Source organism: Oryza brachyantha, chromosome 2 (assembly GCF_000231095.2).
Source record: "Oryza brachyantha chromosome 2, ObraRS2, whole genome shotgun sequence".
In the NCBI taxonomy this organism is placed as follows: Eukaryota; Viridiplantae; Streptophyta; class Magnoliopsida; order Poales; family Poaceae; genus Oryza; species Oryza brachyantha.
This window is the reverse complement of record NC_023164.2, coordinates 14,856,609-14,868,887: the sequence shown is the minus strand read 5'-3', so window position 1 is coordinate 14,868,887 and position 12,279 is coordinate 14,856,609. Positions and strand designations below refer to the sequence as shown.

General features: G+C 42.7%; 1 protein-coding gene across 1 annotated transcript; it reads right to left on the bottom strand.

Annotated features, from left to right (window-relative positions):
- Positions 1-210: 210 nt before the first annotated feature.
- On the bottom strand, positions 211-4,522 carry LOC102708029 (beta-fructofuranosidase, insoluble isoenzyme 1). Its single transcript, XM_006647281.3, has 7 exons — positions 4,277-4,522; positions 3,671-3,679; positions 2,187-3,040; positions 1,876-2,034; positions 1,141-1,388; positions 917-1,007; positions 211-751 (listed from the first exon to the last, which is right to left on the bottom strand). The coding sequence occupies exons 1-7, from the start codon at positions 4,473-4,475 to the stop codon at positions 566-568; spliced, it is 1,746 nt and encodes a 581-aa protein (XP_006647344.1). The 5' UTR covers positions 4,476-4,522; the 3' UTR covers positions 211-565.
- Positions 4,523-12,279: the final 7,757 nt, after the last annotated feature.

Genomic DNA, 12,279 nt, shown 5'->3' with positions numbered 1-12,279 from the left:
TGAAATATAGTGTCAAGAATATTTTTTTGTAGGTGTTTTGCTCGCCTTCCTAGCAATTATAAGGAAAATCTCCTACAATTAATTTTGGAATCAAATTATAGAATTCAAAAGGAAAATGCAGCTTGTACGTACTTCTGGTGAGCTAATCGTCAGCAGCGTGTCAGATTAGCATCATCATCTCATTCATCAATATGACAATAACACATATAATTGAAATGATGAATAATGGAAAAGCTCTTTTCATTATTATTATCCGTAATATATATGATGCAAAATTAAGCATCTTTATTAGGGACACAACTCGTGATTGATCCAAACAAATCGTACAAGAAGCGTACGTAGTAAGCAATCAATTTACTCTCTCTCTCCTATCCTGATCTTCCATATCTGGACACAAATACACACTTCAATCATCCTCAACGAACAGCCAAGCACCGTGCAGCAAGCAACGCCGTCGACGAAGATTAACAGAGATGTCAGCCATCGTGCATCGGTAGAACGCATAGCAGAAATCGAACCTGTCATCTCTCCCATCTGTTGCGATTATAATTAACTAGTTAATTAGCTAGGCGCCATTCATGAGCGGCTTCTTCATCTCCCACGCCGTCAGACGCGAGACCTTGATATCGGCCTCGCCATTGTTGAAGACGTAGAGGTGAGCCTTGTCCCCTATCGCGATCGACGGGTACACTCTTGACAAGATGCAGGTCTTGCCCCCGGCACCGAAGCTCTCAACCACCGAACGGTCAATCTGAAAAGTTTGCAATGGCACGCAAGGTAGGTTAGCACGTACATAAACTCGATGGATGGTCAATAAAGCAGTTTCTGATGTACACAAGAGGTGTATACTACTAATCAAATCAAAGAGGGATGTTGATTGATTGATCTTGTAGAAGAAGTAACTTCGTGTACGTACCAAGGCTCTCAGGGAGATCTTCCCGGAGGAGAGGTCGGTGTCGACGAACCCGGCGAAGGTTGGCTTGTACAGGTCAGGGGTAAGAGAGGACCTGCTCGGCCGATAGCAAAGAAAAATTAACGAAACGCACATGCGATCAGAGCGTTGGATTTAGCAACTTTAGCTTGAGATTTTTGTGCCAATGTGTGCAATTTGTAGTGTCAGAGGAGGGAGAGGGGTATTACTTGGTAGGGTCGGAGCACATGAGGACGACGGGCTTGCCGGCGTAGCCGCCGCGGAAGACCCTGAAGAAGATGGAGGTCTTCTCCTCGAGGCCCGAGGAGGCCAGCACCCACAGGCCGAAGGGCCCCACCCCGCCCCTCACGTCGGCGCCCTTCACGCCGCACAGCTTCTCGGCGTCGTCGGCGAACGCCGGGTCGAACGCCTCCGCCTTCTCCAGCCCGGACACCTCGAAGCTCACCTCCACGTCGGCCTGACATTCGACCAAACCACCAAGAAACGTTTAGATAGAGATGGTGAAATTAATTAACTTTTCTTCTCATAAAAATAATGTATGAATCAAGCATTTATATATATGTTTTTAGCGATATAAAAGTAAAAAAAATAAAACTTTAAAGTTTAGATTTCCGAAGAGAAAAATAAGAGGGTGACAGCGTGTTGGCGGTGCGATGCGCGGGATTTTCTCTGCGGCCAACCGGATGCGTCCACGGGGTGGATGGCGAAACGAGCGGAAAATTCGTCGACGAGCAGGAATTGGGCACGCGATGATCAGTGCCCATACGGAATTGGACCGGAGCGGGCTAGCCGATCCTTGCACATGGGGCCGGCCCTCCTTGACGGCAGCGATGCCAATATTCTTGTCTCCTTTTTTGGTTTTTTGTCTTGGATGGAAAAATTTGAGACTAGTCCTGCTGCTACTGATTATCAGATTGTGTAGGTACGTAGTACGTGCACCGAACCTGGTAGGTTTGGAGGCCTGTGATTTCCAAGTGCTCCCCTGGCTTGACCACCTTGTCGCTCACGCTCACGGGCTTGCCCCTCAGCGTCTCCAGCTCCTCGACTGGCCACTGCAGCAGCTGCTTCCCGCTCGGGTCCAGCCATATCTTCCTTGGGATCGCCTGCCAAAGCGATCGATCAATCAGTTTAGTTTAAGACCATTTTTATCACTCTTAGAAAAAATATGTTAAGATATCATATTTTTAGTGTAAAAGTTTAGTAACCCGAGATATAATATATCTTAAATTACTAAAAGTTTAAGTTTTTTGCGTACATGGATGCCGGCCCAGCCCTTGGCCTTGTCGTGGGTGACGCTGTCGGACTCGTTGGCCCAGCCGAGCAGGATGCGGCGGCGCTTGACGGGGTCGAAGAAGGTCTTGGAGGCGTAGAAGTTGCCGTAGTCGTAGCGGAGGCGGTGGTAGTCGCCGGCGGGGTCGTCGGGGACGTACCGCTCCGCGGCCTTGTCGTAGGTGCCGACGGTGTAGTAGTCGTAGCGGGTGAGGTCGAGGCTGTTCTTGAGGACGTGCTTCGTGCTCGGCTCCGACGTGTCGAGGCCGGCCTGCAGCCCCGCCGCGTGGACGGGGAAGAAGTCCGGGCACTCCCACATCCCCGTCAGCGCCGAGTGGAGCGGGTGCTTGGCGCGCACCCACGTCTTGAAGTCCCGGCTCCGGTAGAGGTACGCCAGCCCGCGGCGGGCGCCGCGCAGGCCGCCGACGAGCATCCGCCAGTGGCCGTCGGCGAACCACGCCGTGGTCGGGTCGCGGAACTGCGTCGCGTTCATGCCGGGCTCCGGCGAGGCCACCGGGTTGTAGCCGGGCTTCACCCACTCCCGGAGGAGCGGGTCCGACGCGTTCTTGGGGAACGCGATGTTCTGCACCTGGTAGTTGATGTCCGGGCGGTCGATCCCCGTGTACAGCATCGCCGGCGTGCCGTCGGGGAGGATGGTGGCGGAGCCCGACCAGCAGCCATGCTCGTCGGACGGGATGTCCGGCTTGATCGCCGGCTCGAGGGCGATCCAGTTGATGAGGTCCCGCGACACCGAGTGGGCCCACACGATGTTGCCCCACACGGCCCCCTTTGGGTTGTACTGGTAGAACAAGTGGTACCATCCCTTGTAATAAAGTGGCCCTTTTCAACACAAGAAACAGCATATTTTATCCGTTTTATATTATAAGATTTTTTTAATTTAACGTAAATTTATATACGTAATAATAAATCTAAATATATATACAAAACATATATATTAATATATGGATAAATTGGATAAACCTAAAAGTCTTATAATATAGAACATATGATGTATGTTTTACACGCTTTCTCTCTATTTTTCTAGTGTTTCTTTTTGGCTTTTACAAAAATGGAACTCTTTTAAGGTTGATTACGTGATGGGAGTTGTACTAGTTCATTTGAGATTCACTTCCGGACACTCATACGCCAAGGAATCCGTTGATTCCAATGCTATATTCTAAAGATCAAATCTTGCAAGCTGGACCAGCTTAAAACTTTGGTGGCTACAGCAAAAGATGCCGTCGTGCATATATATTTTGCCTTGCAGCATGTGCGGACGGGCATGTACCATTTTGAATGTTAAAATGTCCTTTCTCTTAGCAGCCCCTAAAAAAATGGACTTTAATCTTCCCATATTTGAAAGAACACATGCACACAAGTGTTTCTGTTCATTAAACTCTCAACATCATAGATCTAGTAGGGAGAACAAGACAGAGATAATTTGCAGGAAACGGGCCGGAGAATTCGTACCGTTCGGATCTGGGAGCGTTGAGATTTGCAGCCGCAGCAGCCATCAGAAGTTCAGAACCAGCCACAACAAGAGACACAAAAAAAAATTGGAGTTAGAACAGTATAATTGAAGCAAGCATCAATTAGGTATCAATCAAGAGTCATTAGCCTAGTGCTTAAAAACAAAGCTGGTGTATTGTTTTTTCGGGTACTTGCTGAACTGCAAGTCTTCACCGTTGTCGGATTCCGTGATAACTTGGAAAGCCAAGCCTGCAGCTTGACTTTTTCAGACGGGGAAGAAAACAACTTCAGGACAACCTCCCTAACTAATACCTCTAAGATAGAATTTATAACTAAGCAAGCTGTAATTTTTTTTCTCCACCAGAAATTACCACCGGCTGTGTAGATTACAGGTGATAAAAACACTTTCTAGCAAGCCAATAATATGCATGAAAGCTCAAGCTCAGAGACATGGGATTCCATGAATTCCCATCTCTCCTGTCTTGTCTGTCTATGCAAAGCTAAGCCATAGCTAAAGCTTAGAAGAGAAGAACACCAAAGAGAGACAGGGATAAGAAACCGGAGAGAGAAACAATAGTTTCAGCAAGAGGCAATCTTGGTGCTTACCGTTGATCCAGTTCATGGGGGGCTGGAAGTGGTATCCTGTCCGGAGCAGGGGGCTGACAATGGAGGCCGGCACGGAGCTCGGCGCCTGCTCGGCCTCGAGGCTGCGGTGGACGACATGGGACGCGCCGGCGAGCTGCAGGAGGAGCAGCGGCAGCAATAGCGCCCATGGCGCGAGCACCAACAGCCGATGAGTCCCCATTGTTTTGTACCTGCACAGGAAGGACAGGGGGGCAGGAAGAAAGGGATGTGCGGATGGCGAGAACACCACTGGGCTATATATATAATGAGTTTTACTCTCATCTTTTTTTTTTATCTCTTTTTTTATCTCGAGTATTGGTACCCGAGATACGACTAAGAGGATATGCACTATTGGATCCAACGATTACAAACGATTTGATATCGCGAGATACCGATACTTTGAGGTAAAAAAAAAAAGATAAAAGTAAAACTCATATATAATAATCAGGGATTTGCGCGTTCGAGTAAACTTGACTGACTGACTACCGTGGATCGTTGAATTATTTGTTTATTATTGTTTTTTCTATTTAAACCGTAGCTTGCTTGCGTGTTGAGTATCACATGGACGCGTATTTATTTTACGGTGTTGATTTACGGTATTAGTAATTAGTCGTGGCCTATGCAGATTGCGCAGATACCGTCGTTATGAAATTTTCTCATATAATATTATTATGAAAAAAATTAGAAAGGATAACAAAATTTTAAACTCGGCTCCACCTTAATCAAACTTATATTTTTTTAATATTTTGATTAATCCGGTAATTCATATGTCCATGTCCGCAAATGTGATGGATCATTTAGTATTTTGGTAATAATACATTTAATCAAAGATATGTAAACTTTGTGCTACCCGTGTTTCTCGTCCTCCCGCCATTTTAACTTTAATACTACTAGCTCATAACCAGTTTTAATTAAAAAAATAACATGGTGGCCCACACATATTGTACAACTAACATCGGTATCAGTTGTATATGTATATGATTTCTTATCTTGAAAACAATTTCTTAAAATTGTTAATTTAATTTTTTTCTAAATTATATTTTTACATGAAACCTCATGTATTCTAAACTGTTTTTATATATAAACTCTTTTCTGTATAATATTTAATTTATAATTTAAACTTTAGATACTTCTAAATTATATTTATATATTGACTCTTTCTCTTAATTTTACTTTTTTTAACCAAAATTTTAGATGTTTTCAAATTGTGTTTGTGGATGGACTCTTCGCTCAATATCACTTATTTTAAAAATTTTAATCCAAAACTTGAATTTTTCTAAATTGTATTTACACATGGACTCTTTTTCTAAATTCATTTGTAATTGGATTTTTTTATTAACGTGATATTTTCTAGCCCACAAGAATAAATATGATAGCTTCTTTTTCTTATAGACAATGGATGTTCATCGCTATCTTCTAGCCCTGTTCAAACACTGGGCCTAGAATGAAAAAGCCTGGCCAAAAAAAGTCCAACTCCTACCCCGACAATTTAAAAAAGGCCTAGCCCGACCCCCGGGCTTCCTCAACAGGGGTTGAGCCTTTTTGATATATTTGATTTTTAAGTCTTTCTGGTCTTTTTTATAAATTTCAGGCTTCAATATTTAGGCCTGTACCGATTGTGTTGGCCTGACCAAACTGGGGCTGATTTAAACATGCTTAGTATGTACACATTTTAGTACTGGGTTTTTTATACTGTATTTCATTGTTGTTACTCTTGGTTTGGACTATAGAAATTCAATTGTCACGTTGGTGTAGGTTTGATGATCCAATGTCATATGTTAGTTGAATTATATTATGTAGATTAGACGATCAATCTATTTTTATACCAGTAATGTGTGAGTTCTAAGAATTTTCAATTAACGTGAGACCTTTTAGCTATTTACCTTGTAGGATTGAGGTGGCGCTATAAGCTCAACCTCCAATTAATATAAGTAAAGAGGTATTTCTTCTCTAATGTTATTTATTTTTATTTTTATTGAAAATATTACTAAGTTGAACTCATACATAAACTCTTTCTAAATAATATTTACTTAACCAAATTTAAAATATTTCTAAATTGAATTTTACATGGACTTTGTCAGAGTATTAAATATGACATACTCTACGATCATTAAAGTGGACGTCAAGAATACCACAATCAATGTTATAGATATGGGATACCTCCTAGACGTGCAGTTACCTCAATAGGAATTTCACATACCTAATATAATGCAGAAGATAACCACCAAATATGAATATGAATATAGACAAGGACAGAAGATATCCTACATAAGGAAAGCTCTGTTTAATTAGTCTATTCTAGGTACAATTGGAACTATGTTGATGCTATACTACAAGGATGCCTTGAGATTTACTTGGAGAAGGGGTTATTTCACGAAATAAATACAAGGTTTCCTAAGAGAAGAGGGGATCGAAGAATCAACTCAAGTCTTAGACACAACAAGAGCCACATCAAGAAAACTCACTGAGAGATATAGCGTTAGCCACCGACGTTGTTGTCTTCTTCGCGAGATTAGTTGGTAGGTTATGTAAGCACTCCCCAAATTGTGTACTTGGTATGATTTCTATCGTCTCTAGTCTATATAAATTGGATTAGAGCTATAACCCACCTCAAGGGCGTGAACTAGTATAAAACTCACCAAATTGAATCTTTATGACTACCTTCTATACTTACGACCCTATGTCCCTTGAATACTGTACTTAGGATCTCACTACTCGACATTTCATGCACCATGTAGGCATCCGTTGTTTCTGAAAGCTTTAGTCAAGATTCCATTAAGAGGTCGATTTTTGACAAGGAATGCTATAGCAGCTTTATAGAGGAGAATACGACCCGGTCATAAGTTTGGTCATCTCGAAATTAGAGTCATAACCTTCTTGTGCCAAGTGAAAAAGGAAAGAAAAAGGAAAAAGGTAAAAGTCGTCGTCGGCCCTTAAGAAGCAAGACCTTGATACTTTCGTCTAGGCATACCATTAGTTGAATTATCATGTCTTACATATTACCTTTTTCTATCCTAGGGACACATACAAACATCAAGAGCTAATGGCTTGCCATAGCTTGTACATGCTCTTAGGTTTGAAAGATCAAAGTAATTTTTTTTGTTGAAGATGGGGGTATTATATAGCTATAAAGTTCACATATAGTGGTGGATCCACCTTTTAAACAAGTTGGGGAGCTACTCGGGCTCCACTACAAATTGCTTTGCGGCTGCTATGTATATGCACTAAAAACAATTGGCTGTCCACATATGCTATTAGTCACTCGGACTTAACAGTGTTGATGCCTCTATCGCTATATATCTAGATTATTTAACAAAGAATGTGAAAAATACATTATACATTATTAATAATCGCATGACATAGTAGTATTATATATTATCCTTATCAAGGATGCTTGGCTTGTGCGTTGAGTGTGCTGTCCAGATAAAGAATACTGCATAATGATCAGGAAAATCCATAAATGGAAGTCTCCCTTCGTTCTAAACAACCCTAATAATGAAGAATAAAATAGTCACAGGGGCCTCCCCTGCTGTAACTGGTTCAAAAATTAAAATAAAATAGCCAATACGAATCCAAGTGTTGAAATGTCGTTTGGCTTTTCTATTTTCAAACAGAAATGTGTGTCACACCCTGGCATTACTTTTCTTTTGCAAAATCAAATATTGACTTAAGCAATGGGAGCAAAAGTGCCAGCAATATTTGGTAATCCTCACGAGCAAGAGAAAATAATGACGCCCAATCCATGTAGGTCCAGCTTATATCTTCGGGGACGCGTGCCTCTAGGATAAGGCATGCACGTTTTGCACGCTACTTGATCAGCACCGACGGGGCGACGACCTTGCTGAATCACGTACATGGTCATAGCTTAGAACTTCTTGAGCACTTACGTAGTTGATTAATTACTTCTGTGCATCTTGATTTTTTTATGACTCCGTTATGATGACAGAGCAATTTGCAAGCATTTTCTGCTTAATTAGCATGAGTGGACAAGCCCGCTCATATTGGGCCCAGCCCGGGCAGTACAACCCGGTCCAACCATGCACAGGTCGAGCCCTGGACCTAGCTACGGAAGCCCCAAAACCTAAAAAGATCTTTAAGGGTGTGTTTGGATGGGGGTTTTGAGTGGATATCTATTTTTTGTAGGTGTTTGGTTGGTGGGCGGGAGTGGAATAGGGCGGCCCGGGGGAATATTCCCCCCAGATGTCGGATGGAGGAATCAGGCCGATTTGGCCGGATTTGGCCGCCCGAGCGAGCGGGCGAGGGGGCGAGCTGGCTGACGGCGATGAGCGGGCGACGAGCTGACCGATGGCGACGAGCTAACCAGCGACGACGAGCGCCGCGATGAGCTGGCCGCCACCGACGAAGGCGACGATGAGCACGGCCACAAGCTGGCCGCCGCCGACGACGATGGCGACGAGCGGGAGACGAGCGTGGCGACGGCGACGGCGACGAGCGCACCAGCGACGACGAGTGCGTGGCAGCCGGGGGAGGCGGCGACGAAGACAAGCGCGCCAGCGGCCGTGGGGAGGAGGCGACGGTGGTGGCCGGGGGAGGAGGCGCGACGCGGCGGCCGGCAGGAGGAGGCGACCGCCGGGGGGAGGTGAAGGCGGCGGCGGCCCAGCCACCCAGATCCAACCATTTTTTTTTCCTTTTTTTCTTATTTCTTCTTCTTTTTTCTTTTTTCTATGTATATTTATAATGGAGAAAGTGAATTGTTGGAAATTTTATGTTTTGTATTGTGTATTAATTTGATGGGAGTTATACTTACCTACAAATTCATCGTACTCCCTCCAACCAAATAAAAGACTCGATCACCAAATCCATCTTCATCCCTACAACCAAACAAAAGACTGAATCGTTATATTCGCTCAACCAAACAAAAAACTGGATCGCCATATCCAACAAAATATGGATCGCCATATTTCATCCAGTTTTGATCATGAACCAAATGCACCCTAAAAGAACCAAGAAAAGTACTCTAGGGTCGGGCTAGGCCCGGGCTTTGCTTTTTTGTAAAATTATCAGTGTCGGGCCTAGGTTTTTTGGATGGACTTTTTTCCAGGCCCAGCCTCTCCCGTTAGACGATAGTGGCCTGTACTTTGCCTCATAATTTCCACCCACTTAATATGGATTGGGATAGGAATTGGTTTTGACTTCGATCGCCGGCCGGCCGGACAGTACGTGGAATAGTGGATGAATCTGTGGTTGTGATCACTGGATTCACGGGTGCTGCGCTGCAGGTCAGACGTCCCACTTCGCTCGACGCCGATTCGCTGCAGCAGCGTCCTCCTGATCTTTGCTTCGCATTTGCCGGGTCTCGTAACGTGGCTCCACACGCCATCCTCAACCAGGATAATCTTCCACCGCTTAGGCAATTGGTAATTTGATACACGGACAATTTATGGGGCATGATTATCACGGTTTTTAATGGTTTTTCACAGCACTAATTGTGATTATCATGCTAATTGTGATTTTTGAGGCTAGCTTATTGTCTGTTTTTGGAAACACTGCTTGTAACCACTTCCCTTGTATACTCAGGGGTGGATATAGTATGAGGGCGGTGGGGGCTCGAGTCTCCACTACCTCTGTTAATTAAAGTCTTTCGAGATCCAACGAAGACCCTCTAAAATTTTATAGCAAAAATCAATAGAAAGAAGGGCTAACACTCTAACTAACTTATTCAGACAAGCAATTTTACCGTGTTTAAGAAGGTACACACCTAAAATTTGGTACCTCTTGATACCTACTCAAGAACAGTAAATTTGCTCTATTCAGACCCCTCTAATCTCGTTAACTGGATCTGTCACTATATATACTATAATTGACTTAAAGATTCTTATGTTTGGCCCTATGTATATTTGAAAGAAATGTATTCAAGAAAGGAGGGAATTAGCGAACTTAGCATGGAATAGGTGCATCTCATCAAATTACTGTATGTATATATGTCTTCAGTGTAATAACCAGAAAACAAGTAGATGGGGGAAAGCACGTCGCTAGGGGTGTAACTGGGTCCTATAAGCAGGATCATGAAAGGAAGTGACATATAAACAGGTCCACAGGCCGATCCACTTACATCTCGCATTATGTGGTCGTTTTTAGGGATTTCGTTACCACGGTAACCGGGAACTCCGCGGGGAGCGGTACGGGATATCCCGTGTTTTTGAGTTTAAATTCGAGTAGGATTTAAAAATTTTGAGGGAATTTAATGGAAAATATATATGTCGTAGAGGTTGATATTTAATGGAGTTTTGTCAAAGAAAATACTGAAAAAACATATTTCTGGCATAATTAAAAATTGTAAGTGAGATATCCAGGAAAAAAAGAAAAATGGTACTATTCATGGGAAGGCCCAACCAGGCCCAAGAAGCGGCGCGCGGTAATCCCCACGGTAAGCGTGGTTACCGCGGCTTTAAGCACCCAAACCACGCGCTAACAGGCGGTTCCATCTTCCTCTCAGTAATGTGCTGCAGCCACAATCCACGGTTACCGTGGTTTATTCGATTTTTCGTCGATTTTGCGCGGTTTTCTCTTGGAAGCCGGCGGTTTGTAGCTGCTGAAAATATATGTAGTGGACAGCATGTGAGAATTTGTTTATTTGGCAGCATATATGCAATGTATATATATTTGGCAGCATAAATGCAATGTATAAATATTTTAGCTTGTTCTAGATTGGCATAATTGTTTAGACAAATATGCAATGTATATTAAGTCCTATTACACTTGTATAATAGATTTGTAATTGCGTGAGCCATATATACAGGTAGTGACACATGGTTGTTATAGTTACGTGATGCACAATTAGAAATGAATTTTTCATTACTTCTTGATAATATTTTATCATATTTGTAACATACTGGTTATGTATTTAATTATAAGTATTATGTAATTATGTGATGCACAATTAGAAATGAATATTTTGGTACTTCTTTCTAATATTTTGTCATATTTGTAACATACTAGTTATGTATTTAATTATAAGTATTATATAATTATGTGATGCACAATTAGAAATGAATATTTCAGTACTTCTTTCTAATATTTTGTCATATTTGTAACATACTAATTATGTATTTAATTATAAGTATTATGTAATTATGTGATGCACAATTAGAAATGAATATTATTTGTCTTCTTTATAACAAGTGCAATGTCAAGAATTTAGACAAGGTAATGCTAAAATTTTCTTTTTTTCACTAATACATGCTCTCACTCTGGCCTCAATGTCACAAATATAACTACATAATATTTTTCCTGTTTTTTCATATTTTTTTCAAATTATTTTGCATTATGCGCGTTGCGGATTGTATTAAGCACGTTTACCGCGCTGTTTTGGCGCGGTAACCGTGTTTACCGCGGAGATTTGAATTTAAAATTTTTTGTTTTCAAATTCATCGTGATTTTTACAGCATCTACGGTTACCGCACGGTAACCGCGCTACCTCCAAGCTGCGGCAGGGGTGGGAGCCAGGTAAGTGGAACCCACAGCTGCATTGATCTATGCCTAAGACGAATTCTCGTTTCTAAAGTTGACCGACTAATATTAGCTAAGACTTCCTTGCGCATCATTCAAGAGGTCCATTGATCTCGTACTATCAGTAATCCTGGTGGATGTTAGCACTAGCTACAGGATCAGCAGGATTTGATTTCCGTACGTATTCCAAGCCAAGCCTAACATTATATGGGACGGGATGCATCTAACATGTTTATCCAAAATGTATATATGTGAGGTATTACTGTGATATTCACTGAATTTCAATTCAGTGGTAGGGAATTGTCTTCAAACTCCATCCACGGAGGGGGGTGAAGGAGAAGAAGCTGGACGAGAGGAAGTGGATTCACGGTGGCAGCAACGGTGACGTCGCTGGCTTTTTCTCAGCGATGGCAACGATGTACGTCGAAACACTGATAGAAAAACCTAGAATCGAAGTTTTGGGGTAGGGTTGGGGGAGATGAAAGAGGGTGGTTTCCATGGTGTTAAAGAGATGA